Raw genomic sequence first — 15,981 nt, 5'->3', positions numbered from 1 at the left:
TTGCCTCTAACCATTCAGCGGCCAATCTATCATCTTCACAGAACAGGTCGTGCCTACTACCAAACGAAAGCAAGGCTTTGAAACCTCAGGCTGGCCTGGGCCAGACACTGAGGCCCCAATCCGGCAAGCTGCTTCTTAGGGGTGAGCCTCTACGCCCACGTGGAGGTCCCCTGACTGCGGTGGGGCAGGTGCAAAGGTCTGCCTAGGTGTAGCTTACAGGATCGAGGTCCTAGCTGTAAGCAGGAAGGCACCAGCAAGAGCAACATGAGCCTGATTATAGCAAATGGCAATAATAGAAAATATTGCCACCATGGCTGGAGAGGATTTCACACAGATGTGAGGGTGCTCCTTCTGTTACCACAGCTCAGGGGAGCATGGCCCATCCTGCCAATGAAAGGGTGTGGTTCCTATAGGAGAAGCACTAAGTGTATTTTGTTGTTCTTGCATCCCCTATTGGTTCCCTCTGCAGTAGAGAGGGGACAGAGCTGCGATGTTCAGAGCTGGAGCTGTACCCGAATGCCACAGCTAGGATTTTACTTAGGCCCCCAACTCTATTCTTTTTCAAAAGCGCTCAGCTTGGGGACCAATTTTGTGCCTGCAATTCATTCCAGGCCAAAAAAAACCACAACATTCAGGTGGAATTAATGTGGGGCACACGTGCTGGCATTTAAGATGTTCACCTGCCTGATGCAGGTGAATTTACACACACAGTTTATTTATTTAATTTATTTTATTTTATTTATTTTAGTTAATTTATTTACACACACAGTTAATTACAGCTGCAAAACTTAGAGGCCACGTCTAAAAAATCAGGCTCTTAAATGTCATTTTGGAGGGAAGTTGAATATCGGTATGGCAAGGCCAAATTGTGGAGGCCTTACACAGGCAAAACTCTCATTGAAGTTTGATGGGGCTCTGCAGAGGTTTGTGCACCTGGCAGCTTTTGAAGGCCAAATAAGAATGTCAAGGTTTGGCACACCCTGGGTTTAATATTATCTATTGAGATTTTATTGGGAAAACATAAAGGAGACTGCGGTTAGTTTCCAGAGCATCTGCTTGCCTTAGCGCTTACAAACTTAAGCGAAGACGGTGCTGAAGCAGTTTTACTCAGGACTAAATCAAAAGAACGCTTCCTCTGCAGCTAAGCTCAGCAAAATCACCTTTGCAGTGTTCTCAAACAGGGCTGCTCTGTTCTGTGCTTCTCCTTTCTTCACCCAGTGTCCATAGATTCTAAAGGCACAGGCATCGATCAATTTGCGAATGGGTTTCAGAGCGTAGGGGTCTCTCATTAGTACCTCCCTGGTAACTGGCTTGACATTCCGATAGTGATGATAGATGCGGACTGATGCCAGAACTGTCAGGCAGATGACCTGAAATGAAAGGTAACCAGTTCATGTGAAAAGGCAAGTGCTTTGGAAAACTGAAATTAATCAACAGACTGTCACTTTAAACTGATTCATTAACATAAGAATGGCCTTAGTGGGTCAGACCAATGGTCCATCTAGCCCAGGATCATCCTGTCTTCTGACAGTGGCCAATGCCAGATGCTTCAAAGGGAATGAACGGAACATGGCAATTATGAAGTGATCCATCCCCTGTCATCCAGTCGTCCAGTCCCAGCATCGGGAGCATGGGGTCACATCCCTGATCATCTTGGCTAATAGCCATTGACAAACCTATCCTCCATGAACTTATCTAATTCTTTTTTGAAGCTGGCCTTCACAACATCCCCTGGCAATGAGTTCTACATGTTGAATGTGCCTTGTGCAAAGTACTTCTTTTTGTTTGTTTTAAACCTGCTGCCAATTAATTGCATTGGGTGACCCCTGGTTCTTGTGTTATGTAAAGGGATAAATAATACTTCCTCATTCACTTTCCCCATGCCATTCATGATTGTATAGACTCTCTCATATTGTCCCTTAGTCATCTCTTTTCCAAGCCTAACAGTTCCAGTGTTTTTAATCTCTCCTCATATGGAAGCTGTTTCTTACCCTTAATCATGTTTGTTGCCCTTCTCTGTATTTTTTCTGTCTTTAATCTATTTCTTTTTTGAGATGGGGAGACCAGAACTGCACAAATATTCCAGGTGTGGGCATGCCATGGATTTATATAATGGCATGATATTTCCTATCTTCTATTTATCCCTTTCCTAGTGGTTCCGAACGTTCTGTTCGCTTTTTTGGCTGCTGCTGCACATTTAGTGGATGATTTCAGAGAAACATCCACAGTGACTCCAAGATCTCTTTCTTGAGTGGTAACAACTACTTTAGACCCCCATCATTTTGTCATAGTTGGGATTATGTTTTCCAAGATGCATTCCTCTGCATTTATCAACACCAACTTTCATCTACCATTTTGTTCCCCAGTCTACCTTTTCCTTGTTCAAATCCCTCTGTAACACGCTTCTTCCATTAAAAATTTCAGTGGAAACCCACTAGGATATATCAAAAAATAAATGATGTGGGCACTGCTTTTAGCCTGGCCTCCATCTGGTTATCTATAATGTATTAAGTACCTGCACTGTATTGTCTCTCTAAAGCACTAATATACTGGATAGGACTTAAACAAAACGGATCTATTACTTTCCTGTGCATTAGAGATGAACCCAAGCTACAAAATTCAGTCCCAAAGTTTGGCTCCATAGTTACAGTTTGGGCCCATCTTTAACAGCCTGATCCTTCACCCTCATTAACAGTCGAATCAGTGTTGGAGCCGTGGCAGTCGACCATGATGAATAAATAATAAACCGGCTGAATGCGATCTCGCTTCTAATGTGTTTGAAAGGTCACTGTCAGTCAGTCCTGATGGAAGGGTCTAAAAAACTCTGTTACCTTAAATTTCCTTAAAGGGCTGAAGTACCGCACTTCCTCCACAACATATTGCTGGAAGAACGGGTGGGCCAGCGCATCATTGACTGTGTAGCGCGTCTTAGGATTCACCACCAGGAGCCGGGAAATCTGCAGGAAGGCACAGTCAGACGGACGTACCCCTCTCTCCTTATTGTTACCCCATCCCAGGCGCATTCCGTCAAGTGTCCCCGCTACTGGATTCTTGTCTGTCTTTGGTTCCTCAGGCCTCGAGATTGCATAAGAAGAGCAGTGTCTAGAAATACTTGGAGTGTTATTTATTATTTGTATGACAGTATAGCCTAGAGGCCCTACCCAAGGTTGGGGTGTAATTTCTTTAAGCACTGTGTAAACACAGTCCCTACCCCAAAGAGCTTACAGTCCATACACACAAGACTGATAAAGGGTGTGAGGCACAGAGACTAAGTAACTTGCCCAAGATCACACAGGACAGAATCAGGAGTAGAATCCAGGTCTTAGGATACCCATGCTACTGCTGCATCCACCAGGCCACCCTACCCCACTAGTAAAGCCAGAGAGACATTCCCTTTTTTCTCCCATTCCTTCCATGGCAAGTAAGCGCTCACCAGATCTTTGACTGTGTCTGACTGATCATCCCATTCCGGAGAGCTGAACTGGTAATTCCCGCTCATGATCATCCGCAGCATGAGCATCTGCTTCCGGTGCCAGAAGGGCGGGGAGCCAGCCAGCAGGGTGTACATGATCACACCACTACTCCACCTGCCAAAGACAGAGCCGACCAGTATCAGTCCTCTGGGCACATTCATTAGTATCGCTCACAACAAGGAAGCCAAGACAGGCATAAACTGCAAAATCCTGATCCAGAGCTGGGTGTCAAATGTCTCTGGGGTGCTCGGTTTATTAGACAAATAGGGCCCAGTTATAAAACTGGAGGCCAGAGCAGGGTTCGGGCCTATCCTGGGGTGTTTGAACCTCACACTCCGTCAAGCTGGGAAAGGGGAGGGTTGGCAGAACAGGCCACAACTGTGGAAAAACTGCCTCCGCTGGTAACGAGGAGAGCAGAGTTTCCTCAGGTGGGGCTCATTAGCTAAGGAGCAAGCATGGGTGTGTGAGGGGCTGTGTGCAGAAGGAGAAATAACCTATGACTTCTCCTGTGTGGGAAAGACCAGGAAGTCGGAGTAGATGCTGAGGTGGAAGAGTGGAGTGGCCCTCCTCACTCGCCAGAGACATTGCGCTAGCTCAGGGAAGCTGTGAGTTAGACTTTTATTCTGGACCTGTTTTGATTTCACTGCTTTAGACTGTGGGGAAGCTTTGGTGGGCCATGAGAGAGAGGGCTATTTTGCCTTTCAGGCCTATCACTGGTGAAGCCACTGGGTCCTGTATGCCCCCCCAGCCCCATCCTGGCAGGATAGGAGTCAGCTGTCTGGACTGTACTGCAGTGTAATTCGGGAGTCTGCACCTGACAAGCCTGTGCTGTCAGGGGTGAGTGTGCTGGAGTCACTCTGTCACGGCCGGCTAGCCAGGAATGGGAGAACCTTGCACAGCAAATAGCCTTTACACCCATGAGGCTTGTCAGGTGCCCGGTTTAATTCAGGTGACTAACGCAAGAAGAGAGCTGACAAAGCAGCTCAGCTGTCTAGCCATTACGTGTCTGTTTACAGTTACTAATCTGCACAGGCCTGGCCTTGCGCCCATTAAAGTCAATGGCAAAGCTCCCATTTGCTTCACTGGGACAAGGATCAGGCCCTAGAAGAGCATTGTTTTCCTGTCTGACTGCTCTCTCAGGGGGTGTATAAAACCCACTTTCAGGGCTTGTTAGTGTGAAAAAGCAAAGAGCCATTTTGGGCACCCAATCGTGCACAGCTCACTATTATTAATGGCACTTACTGCTTTTCACCTACATAGCACTAAGGCCCAGATTGAATTAAGTGGCAGTTAGGTGCCCCAGTACCTTTATGGATCTGGCCCTATGTGTTATTCCCCTTCAAAACCCCCGTTAACAAAGCCTCACAACACCTGTGAGGCAAGTAAGCAAGGTTGTTATTCCCATGTTTTAGACAGTTGATGGTAAATAATACTACTTCTCTAGCACTGTGTGTTCACATAATAGGCAAAGACGAGGAAACTGTGGCAGAGAATTTGTTAGAGCTGGGATTAGAAGTCTGATCTTCCTGGCTCTCAGTTGTATGTGTGGACCACTAGCCCATATACAGTGCGCTGAGCAAATGACAAGCTCTTCACTGACCCCAGCCAGTTGTGGCTGGTATTCCGGTCTCTTATCCTTGGAGACTAGTTTGTATGAGATCCTCTTGCTTTTCCCAGCATCCAAAAGCATGTGCATTTCAGAAGTAAACCCCAGCGCGAAGGGAGGAGATGTTCACTCCAGTTACTAGGAAAGTTTGTCACTACTTATGAATGTTCTACTTACATGTCAACTTCCTTTCCATACCCTGGATGGTCCTTATCCATGGAGCACTCTAATATTTCAGGCGCTAGATAGCCAGGAGTGCCACAGATTTCTGCAAGAAAGGGATGGAACTTTTCACTTTAACATCAGTGAATTTGCAGAGGTTTGTACCACCCTGTAACCAGTAAATAGCTATTCATTGAGCGGATGCTGCTGGACAGAATGTTTCCAGTGTGTGTTATATAGTCCTTAACTATGCTTCACTGGTATCTAATGAGGGTAGTCCAATATCGAGTTATAACCTGTAATGTGGGCAAGGAGAAGAGTGACCAAGCCAAACAGCCATTTGTGCCTTTGAATAATCTCATCCCAATGAGTTATAAAATAACTAGTATCTGCAAGTAAGATTGTGACTGGAAAAGCTAGTATAGGATGGCACAGGTGTGTGTAACTAGGAGCAACTAGTAGAAATCAAGAGAAAAAATTTAGGATGAACTTCCAGAGGAGAAGCCAGTGTAATGGCCTCCCAAGGGAAGTGGTGGAAGTCCCATCGGTTAAGATGTTTAAAGCAAGGCTTGACAAAGTACCGGTGTATAGGCTGAAGGAGCAAGCCTGCCCTGCCAAGGGGATAGCATAGACAATCTAGAAAGTCTTCTCCTCCTCTGACTGCTGTGATCAAATAATCTTCCCACCTTTGAGCATCTCATCCCTATTCAACTGGCAGGAGAAGCCAAAGTCCATCAGCTTGATGTTCATGTTGTCATCCAGGAGAATGTTCTCCGGCTTCAGGTCCCTGTGGACGATGTTCATAGAATGGAGGTATTGGATCACTTGCAGCAGTGCACGCATGATCTTCCTAGAGGGGAAGATAATGGGATGGGGGAGATAAGTCCTCCTTCTGCCAAGCAACCCATCCAAAAAGAGAACCCATACCCTCTTCTCCTTCTCTCCCCACAGACAGCCTGAAAATGATGGAGAGACACTGAGCCCATCCTGCTTTTAGGCAATGAGATGAGCACTGTAGCGCTGAACCCTAGTGTCCAATTCAGTAGCCCGAGAGTGAGCTTTGCCAGCTGGCCCTAGGAACAGACACTGGTTGTCCTTACGTTCCATTGAAGCTGGGTGTGGACCAAAAGGTGCCTGTAAGTGCAACCCCTTGCACTCCTGACAAGTTGCCAGCTGAGAGCAGCAGTTTTGGGCAACTTCAGGAACTGAAAGGTGTGAAACCTGGGCTGTGAGGAACCCCATTTCAGACCTGGAGACCTTTTGGGGGAGCTTGGGACTAGCGGGTCCAAAGTGCCACTGTTTGTCCAGGCAGAAGTGCTGGCTGAACCACTGTGCTGTTCAAGTCTGTCTCACCATACCTGGTTTCCTTCTCACTTAAGGTGACTTTCTCTGTGAGGTAGTCGAAAAGCTCTCCTCTCTTCATTCTGTGTTTAGGAAGACAAGGCATTTAAAGATGCTGGACTTGAGTCACAGCCACAATGTAAAATGGAAATAAAATCTTTGGAATCAACCATTGCATGTAAAATGCAGTGACAACCCTGGAAAAGGTCTATGGGGTTCCCAGTTTCTCTCTGTGACATCAAGCAAATCTCAGTATCTCCAACTACAAGCCTGCAAAAGTCAAGAGTCAGGGCTCAAACAATCAAGAGATTTGGCTTTAAAATCATGAGATTTGTAAAACAATAAATATGGGGTTCTTTTCATTTTGCCTTCTGAACTTTGTACTCTGTGAGGTCACATTTTCAAGCTTTCCTCTAACTATGAGGAACCATATTTAAAAAAAAAAAAAAAAGCTGGGAGTCTCACATAATCACTTGACTCCGGGAATTGAAGCTTTAAGAAAAACAACAAAGTTTATAAGAGTCATGATAAAATCATGAGAGTTGGTAACACTGAATTGTACTCAATTCACAAGTAAAAGGGAGTAGATTTCTCCCCCCCTCCCCGAATCAATCAGCCCCGTAAGCTCGATCTGAGAGTCAAGCTGGGTTCTCTCTGGTTCTTACATCATGACCAGTAATAAAGATTTTGCAAATGAACTTAGTTAACAATTCCACTGATGCAGAACTAGGAAAGAACCCAGATCCCTCTCCTGGAATTGTTTTTGGTTTAACAGGAGGAAGCCCTTTATCTTGGTCACTAAAGAGCACAGAGATGACTCCAAACACCCCCAGGCCATAGATGTGGTGGATAAGAAGCTGACAGTTCTAAATAATGTTCTTTCTCTTGCCCTTTACACCACAAACATAATATGAAGGAACCACAGTAGGGTCCAAATAACCATATTTACTGAAAATACACAACATTCAAGGTGTCATTACATACGTATTCTGGTTGCTCTGGTTAGGTTCTGGCAGCTTCTAAAACCTAGAACACCATGAGCACCACTAGAGGGCTTGCAAACTATTTAAAGGAATACTCCCCTAGTCTTTTACACAACAAATAGTAGTTTTTCTGACCACTCAAAACTATTTATTTATTGGTTTTTCTGTGGGATTTTTCACCTAAATTCTCAGCCCCTCTGTGACAGAGTGCAGGGTGCAAACAGGTGAGCCTGCCCTCTGATCACTCTAAGAGTAATTAGTTTCCCCAGTAGGAAGCTGATGGGGGGTGGGGGGTTGTAATTACTCAATCAGTAATTGAGCCCTGGGCTGATGAGAGGTGGCCCAGAAAGGATGCCTGATACATGCAGTGACTTCTTGCAATCGGTTAGCTTTTGGAGCTTTCCCACAGGAGACGGATGTTTTTGCTTAGACTGCCCCACTGGATGCATTCAGATCCAGGGACTCTTCTGCTAAGGGTGGCTACGAGGCGTAAGAAGATGGGTTAATGCAGCCACCTCAGAGCAGTGACAGAAAAGCATCTCTCCGGGCTTGTTCCCGCACAAAGTTGCAGTGGTTTAACCGAATTGGTGCAACATCACACCCTGAGTTAAATCAAGTCTAAGCCACAGAGCTCATACCTTTCCCACTCCACTTGGTTACCTTCTAAAGAGCTGGCTGAAACCACAAGCCCTGACTGATCGAAGCTGAAGCATTACACAAGACACAGATAGTTCTGGGGATGCAGATGGGGCCAAATGTATAAATAGACTCCAGGATCTATGACAGACCTTGCCAAAGGTTACAGGGAAACCTGAGCAACCCCGCTCGCTCCCACAAAGGGGAGGGCTGCCTGTGCTGACAGCTGCAGCCAGCCCTGTATTGACAGGGGAGGCTGCGGCCTTAGCAGCGAAGAGAATGTTCTTGGGCATACAGCGCTGAGTCCTGGCAGAGTCGGATACATTGCAAAGTGCTGCTGGGTGCCTGGTGGTTTTTTGGGCCCGTGTGAAATTCCATTCACAAACGCCCTTTTGCAACGGTTACTGGAACAGAGGCCACCTGCTTGGTGTCTGCTGACGGGAGACTGACGCTCACTTCTCATTTAGCCAGCCGGCTCGGTGGGTGTACACAGGAAAGTTCCTGATAGAAGGGGATGAAGAACAGTAAAGTGGGAATGGGGACACCAGCTGAACCAGCATCATAACCAGCAAAGCCACCTTCACTCTGAGGGCCACGTGAGGTCTCGTCATGGCCTTCCTGGCTACCTTTCTCCCTTCAGTTAGATCCACGGATTTCCTGTTTATCACCTGCCATGCTGAAGGAGTACTAGAGGGTGCCTCTATAAAAGGGATGTTCCCTCCTCTCAACCAGACTGTTGTGACCTTTAACGTGGCTGGGAGGCAAACTCAAGGGAAGTGTTTTTCGTAATTCCACCAGAATGGAGCTATCCGCTGTGATCCTACTATTGTCAGGCAGCAGGGCTCCAAGGGTACATCAGGGGAAACAGGACGCATTGCACTTGTTTCCACCTCGGCTACAGGCTTGGGACAGGACTCTGGGCAAGTCTCTTACCCTCTCTATTTCCCCAGCTGTAAAGTGCGGGTGACAATATTTCCCAGTCTCACAGGGGCAGTGAGATTAGTGCATTCGGCTTGTAAAGCTCTTTGAGAGCCTCAGATAGAAGATACTAGGGAAGAGCAAAGTTATTGTTGTTTCTCTCAGTCATTGACTTTAAGCATTTCACCTCTTCTCAATTGGTCCCAGTAGCCGCTCTGGTGATTGATTTGCCTGAGGCCGAGATGGTAGGAACAGCTACATTTAAAAAAACAAACAAAAAACCCCGCCTTCAACTCCTCTCTCACCTTGTGCCGCATTCCTAACCTCACACTGCTTGGCACAGCTACTCAATAGAACTACTTTTCCTCTGCCAGCTGAAGCCAGCTGTATGTGCATGGGGTTGAGCTCCTGAGAAACCTGCGGGGATCTATGTCGATTGCGTAACTCTTTTTATCAAGCTGGATCCAAACCAGAATCCCAGCTTGGTCAGCCAGAGCTTGAGGGTGTTTGAGTCAGACCAGATCAGATGCTTGGGAGCTTTTCTGCACTGGTTGCTTGGTTCATACAGAAAAGCACACATCACCTAGCTTATGTTATGGAAGATCATCTCCATTGCCCAGCCAGAGCCTTCCATGGTGCTGGGGTTTAGAGGTAATGGGGGGAGAAGTAACTGCCAGCCAAACGCCCAACTCTGCCTGACAGCGAATTGGGTGCTGAGGTGGCTGGCTGCCTTCTGCTCCCTCAGAGGTCACTAGGAGCAGGAGGTGCTCAGTGTTCTGCAGGACCCATCCAACACCTGGCTGTATTGGGTCCTAAACAGAGCAGAGCTCGGTTAGATTGGCTGGGAGACCACCAAGGAAATCTCCCCTGGACTCACTGCCAGGAGAGGGGTCAGGCCAGGAATAGCTTAGAGTGCCAGCCTGTTACTTGTCTTGCATGTGTTTAAAGCCAGCCCTGCATGTTATCAGGCTTAGGATGATCTGTTGCAAGGAGGGGGCACACTCCTTTATAGTCTCAACTTCAGTTTGGTACGGCAACCACTAATAAGAATAATCTATAAATCCGCAGGGCCAGATATTGCTGTTGGATACATTACGGTAAACCCCATTGATGTCCTTAAGGATTGAATGGGTGTAACTGAACAGAACATGCCCCCACTGATCAATCAGACAGACAGGAGGACAAAAAAAAAGATGGTACTTACAGGTCAAACACCAAGAAGAAAAAGGTGTGGGATTCATAACTATCCTTCAGCTGAACTGCAATAAAACAGGATATCAACTATCACTACGGTGCTGTAACTTACACTGGGCTCTATGTATGTGCAATCAGACACGTTCCCTGCCCCAAAGAGACTCTAATCCACTGACTCCCTAAGGATGGAAAATGTGAGCTCCTCTCCGAGCTCCCCAATCCATGAAGGTGGCTGGGTGCCCTAGGCTTTCACTGAGCTCAGTGGGAGCTGAGAGTGCATGACACATTGCAGAAGTCACCCGGCACATTGCTGGATTGGATCCTGAGCTGAGCTTGGTTTGTCTTTGGCTGGGAGACCACCAAGGAAAACCCAGTGCTGCAGAAAGCAGCGTGGGTGAATCAGAGACAGCAATGTCCCAGCATGGTTAGGGACCACTGGGCTACTAGTGGCCTCCCCTTTCAGATGAGATGCAAGCCTAGTCCTGGCTAGCTGTGCTCACCCCCTTGCACCAAAGGGTACATCATCACAGTAACCAAATACCTCCTGGGGAAATTACCTTCTGCCTCCCTACAGACCACAGAATTCCTCAATGGCTCTTCCTCCCCCTTCCCCAAGAAGAGTGAAAAATGAGACCAGGAGTGTTGTCTTGTTGACACCAGTGCCAGCTTTACTATCTAAAACTTCTGGCAGTGGGACTACATCCCTGCCCTCAGGGAAATGGATTCTAGCTAAACCCCTTGTTCCTTCCTGTAGCTTTTCTCTGGTCAGATTCTCTAATGGCACTGCACTGAAAGGGACTTCCTGGAATCATCTGAAGAGAAACTAACCAATCCCAGGAATCTGCAACGCAACCCTTCCATTTCCTAGAATACATTCATCAGGCAGAACTGGAAACCATGTCCTGGAGGTCACAGCCTGTACTTTTCAGAAGAGCTGAGTCATTAACAAGTGAAACACACAACACCAGAGGTGTCAGGGTGGAATTTCAGGCTCCTCATATGGTACCGGAGCCTGCAAACCAAAGCCAAGGTCCTGAGGAATCAAATGTGAACACAGCAGGCTCTGAAGTGAGGTGCTTGCCCTGTGTCAATTTGCAGGTTTTAGCCACCCACCAGGCTTGTAGAGCGCTGCGCCCCTGCAGCTGTGTGCTGTAGCGCTTAGTGAAGACGCTACCTACAGCAACGGGGAGAGGGTCTCCCATCAGCATAGGTACTCCGCCTCCTGAAGAGGTGATGGCTACGTCGACAGGCGCAGCCCTCCCGTCGACATAGTGCTGTCTACACTGGCGGCTAGCTCAATCTAACTGTCACTCGGCAGTGTGGATTTTCCACACCCCTGAGCGACATAGTTACACCAACATAAGCTTGTAGCGTAGTGTAGACCAAGCCATACTCTTTGCCTGAAGCAGAGATCTTCATGGGTCACAGACTGCGTCTGTCAACAAAGTGATTTCCCCACTAAGAGCCCTGACGTCCGTGAGCTTTGGCCTAACGCCTCACCTAATCTGTCTTCCCCGGCTGGAGGTTCCATGGAGTGTTGGGATCTTGCTTCCAGCAGGTGCTGTGCTCTGTCCAGCAACAATGCTGACTGGGATCATTATGGGTCTGGGGGAAGCAGTGAGTGGCAGAAGGGCTCACGAGGGCCCTGCTCATCTAGGATTTGAGCCAATTCCCAGCAAGATATCACTGTCGGGCACCATCAGGTGGGCATCCACAGAAGATGCATCCTTTCCCTGACGGGATTTCGGCTCAAGGAGCCAAAGGGATTAATCAAAATCTGAAAACTCTTGTGAATATCTAGAACAGAAAATGGGGTGGAAAAAGCCACTGATCAATTTTTAGAGTAGCAGCCATGTTAGTCTGTATCCGCAAAAAGAAAAGGATGATTTGTGGCACCTTAGAGACTAACAAATTTATTTGAGCATAAGCTTTCGTGAGCTACAGCTCACTTCATCGGATGCATTCAGTGGAAAATACAGTGGGGAGATTTATATACACACAGAGAATATGAAACAATCTCCCCACTGTATTTTCCACTGAATGCATCCAATGAAGTGAGCTGTAGCTCACGAAAGCTTATGCTCAAATAAATTTGTTAGTCTCTAAGGTGCCACAAGTACTCCTTTTCTTTTTGTGGTCCGTTTTTGTTACCCAGGTGCCCAGTCATACTAATACTTTGACTTACTGATATTGGGATGTCCTGAGACCTGCCGAAGGATGTCTATCTCCTTGATAGTGGCTTTCCTCAGCTCCTGGACCTCCTCTGGGGACAAATTGCCAGCTGTGATGTCTATAATCTTAACTGCGTACTCTTGGCTGGTGGGTTTGTGAATGCACCGACGAACCACGCTGCTTACCCCTCTGCCAGGACCAAGACAAAGAAAAGATTGGAATAGGAGGAAAATTTCTAGCCAGTTTCACTTCCTGGTGCTCATGCACTAGCATAGGGCTAACAGGATGGGGTAAGGGAGTTTGGGTCAATGGAAAATACAGTGAGGCTCCCACATGTTAGTTTGACTCCCCAAGCTGCTGCTGTGGACCCTATCTAGTATCTGCAGCTATAGTCTGCAAATAGAATCCTAGAAATACAGGGCTGGGAGGGACCTTAAGAAGTCATCCAGCCCAGCTCCTGGTGCTGAGGCAGGACCAAGTAAACCTAGACTGTCTCTGACAGGTGTTTGTCCAACCTGCTCTTAAAAACCTCCACTGATGCTGATTCAACGATCTCCCTTGGAAGCCTAGTCCAGAGTTTAACTACCCTTGGAGTTAGAAAGTTTTTCCTACTATCTACCCTAAATCTCCCTTGCTGCAGATTAAGCCCATTACTACTTCTCCTGCCTTCAGTGGATATGGAGCACAATTGATCACCATCCTCCGTTTGATACTCCTTAACTTATCTGAAGACTATTAGTGGCCCTCTTTTCTCGAGACTAAACATGTCTGGGATTTTTTTTAACCTTTCCTCATAGATCAGGTTTTTCTAAACCTTTTACCATTTTTGTTGCTCTCCTCTGGACTCTCTCCAATTTGTCCACATCTTTCCTAAAGTGTGGCGCCCAGAATTGGACATAGTACTCCAAGTGAGGCCTCACCAGTACTGAGTAGGACAATGACTTCCTGGGCATTACATACAAGACTTCTGCTAATACCCCCCTGGAATATAACCCTTTTTCACAACTGCATCGTATTGTTGACTCGTATTCTAGATGTGATCCACTGTAACCCCCAGATCCTTGTCAGCAGTATTACCACCTAGCCAGTGATTCCCCATTTTTGTGGTTGTGAATTTGATTTTTTTTTCCTTCCTAAGTGAAGTATTTTATACTTGTCATTATTGAATTTCATCATGTTGAATGCAGACTACGTCTCCAATTTGTTGAGGTCCTTTTGAATCCTGTCTTCCAGAGTGTTTGCAACCCCTCCCAACTTGGTGTCATTTGCAAACTTTATAAGCCTACTTTCCACTCTATTATCCAAGTCATTAATGAAAATATTGACTAGCATCTCATCCAGGACTGACCCCTGCGGGATCTCACTACGTATGCCCTCCCAGTTGGATGGCAAACTATTGATAACTATTCTTTGAGTACGGTCTTTCAATCAGTTGTGCGCACACCTTATAGTAAATTCATCTAGACCACACTTCCCTAGTTTATGAAAATGTCATGGGGGACTGTGTAAAAAGCATTACTGAAATCAAGATATATCATAGTTACTGCTCCTTTCCTATCCACTAGACCAGTTACCCTATCAAAGAAAGTTGTTTTGGCATGATTTGTTCTTGAACAGCTAGCATGGATTTGTCCTTATAACCCTATTATCTTTTAGAGTTTAGATGCTTACAAATGGATTCTTTCCAGGTGTCAAAGCTAGGCTGACTAGTATATAATTACCCAGATTCTCTTGGTACCTATCTTTCAAATGGGCAACAACGTTTACCTTTCTCCAGTACTCTGGGACCTCACCCATCCTCCAGGAGTTCTCAAAGACAACAGCTAATAGTTCCAAGGTTGCCTCAACTAGTTCCTTAGGTACCCTAAGATGAATTTCATCAGGACCTGCCAACTTGAATAGATCTAACTTGTCTAAATATTCTTTAACCTGGTGTTTCCCTACTTTGGCTTGTATTCCTTCCCTGTGGTTGTTAATATTAATTGTGTTGAGTATCTGATCGCCATTAACCTTTTTAGTGAACATTGAAGCAAAATAGGCATTAAACCTCAGCCTTCTTGATGTCATCAGTTATTCGCTCCCCTTCCCCATTAAATAGAGGACCTCCACTTTCCTTCATCTTTCGCCAAATGTACTTAAAAAAACATTTCTTACACCTAGTAAGGAACATAAAAGGCAGTAACTCATTCTGTGCCTTGGCCTTTCTGATTTTGTCTTTTGACTTTACCTGCCCAGAATTTCCTTCGGGTCATAATTCTGATAAAATTCCTTGGCCGAATGCCAGTCTGGTAGCTGCTCCTCCTTGGTCATGTTTGGATCCTCACTGCGCCCACTATAAAGCCTTGCTTCAAGGTAACAAGTAGCTAAAACAAGAAAAAAGCAACTAAATAGTACCATGGCTGTCTTTGTTTCCTCTAACCAGGCCTTTAGTCTTAATGACTAAAAATGGACCTGCACCTCTGTATTATTGGCTTTCCAATTGTCTCTTTTATTCCGAGTCCTGATGTCTGATAGATCTTAGAACTAGAAACAGAGGCCCAGACCTTCAAAGGCACTGAGATTCCTAACTGCCACTGAAATAAATGGGAGTTAGGAGCCTGCATGCCTCTGAGGGTCTGGTCCAGAATGCAAACAAAATTGTATTCATCACTGTCCCAGGACCAGGTGCATTCATTCGCCATATGTGTGCACACCAGTGATGATGAGGTGGCATGCTGCAGTGCTCATGGGAGTTGGCCTTGTATCTGCTTCCTTCTAAAGGCAGGGTGGGCAATAGAAAGGGACGAAATGAAAGGGAGCATTTCACTGATGGGGAATGTTCTATTCTGTGCAGGATTCAAATCCCATTGAAGTTATGGAAACATGCCACTGACTTCAATGAACCAAAGTGTCTCACAAGTTTGGGCCCCCCCATCCTGCTGGTAGAAACTATCAGTCCTGCACTCAAGCAGCACCAGTTAGGCCCACCCTCAGAACATGCACCACCTGGAGAAGGGGAGCTTAAGAAGGTGAAACTGGCCACAGAGGACAGGGGGAAGCTTGCCCAGGTGTAGGAATGTTGCCAGCAAGCTCCAGTAGCAAGGGAAGCCCTGCCTGAGGCAGTAGCCAGCCTTTCCTCCCACTCTGGTTGGGGGACACTATGAGCCTGATGTGAGCAAGGGACCCTGTAAATCTGCTTCCTGCCTGTGACAAGACCTAGGAATCCCCTGCAGGGACTACAGACAAGTGAACTGTAGCTGGACTCTTAAAAGACCCCAAGAGTGAGCAGAACTCCTTCCAGAAACAGTGAGATTGGCCAGGGGTGGGGGCTTCCATAGGGGACCCAGGAGCAAGAGACCCAACAAGACTACAGTTGAGCCCAGGTTGAGGGTCAGCTACTCTAAGGTCTCTCAAGTTGGGGCCACCAAACTTTGAGGTACCCCAAATCACTTTTGAAATCTTGTCCCTTTCCTGACTGTCCTGGCCCTATAGCATCCCTCATAGTAGAGGCTGTAGT

General features: G+C 46.5%; 1 protein-coding gene across 2 annotated transcripts; it reads right to left on the bottom strand.

The window, feature by feature from the left end:
* Positions 1 to 763: 763 nt before the first annotated feature.
* PHKG1 (phosphorylase kinase catalytic subunit gamma 1) lies at positions 764 to 15,537 on the bottom strand. 2 transcript variants are annotated; one of them, XM_073315129.1, is made up of 9 exons: positions 14,713 to 15,537; positions 12,499 to 12,674; positions 10,324 to 10,378; positions 6,600 to 6,665; positions 5,928 to 6,091; positions 5,257 to 5,347; positions 3,434 to 3,587; positions 2,832 to 2,957; positions 764 to 1,370 (listed from the first exon to the last, which is right to left on the bottom strand). In XM_073315129.1, exons 1-9 carry the CDS (start codon positions 14,880 to 14,882, stop codon positions 1,119 to 1,121), a joined length of 1,254 nt encoding a protein of 417 aa, XP_073171230.1. In that variant the 5' UTR covers positions 14,883 to 15,537; the 3' UTR covers positions 764 to 1,118. The 2 variants fall into 2 exon arrangements, with proteins under 2 accessions (XP_073171230.1, XP_073171231.1); XM_073315130.1 differs by lacking the exon at positions 6,600 to 6,665.
* Positions 15,538 to 15,981: the final 444 nt, after the last annotated feature.

This window comes from Lepidochelys kempii, chromosome 17 (assembly GCF_965140265.1).
Source record: "Lepidochelys kempii isolate rLepKem1 chromosome 17, rLepKem1.hap2, whole genome shotgun sequence".
In the NCBI taxonomy this organism is placed as follows: Eukaryota; Metazoa; Chordata; order Testudines; family Cheloniidae; genus Lepidochelys; species Lepidochelys kempii.
This window is presented reverse-complemented; position numbering and strand designations above follow the sequence as displayed.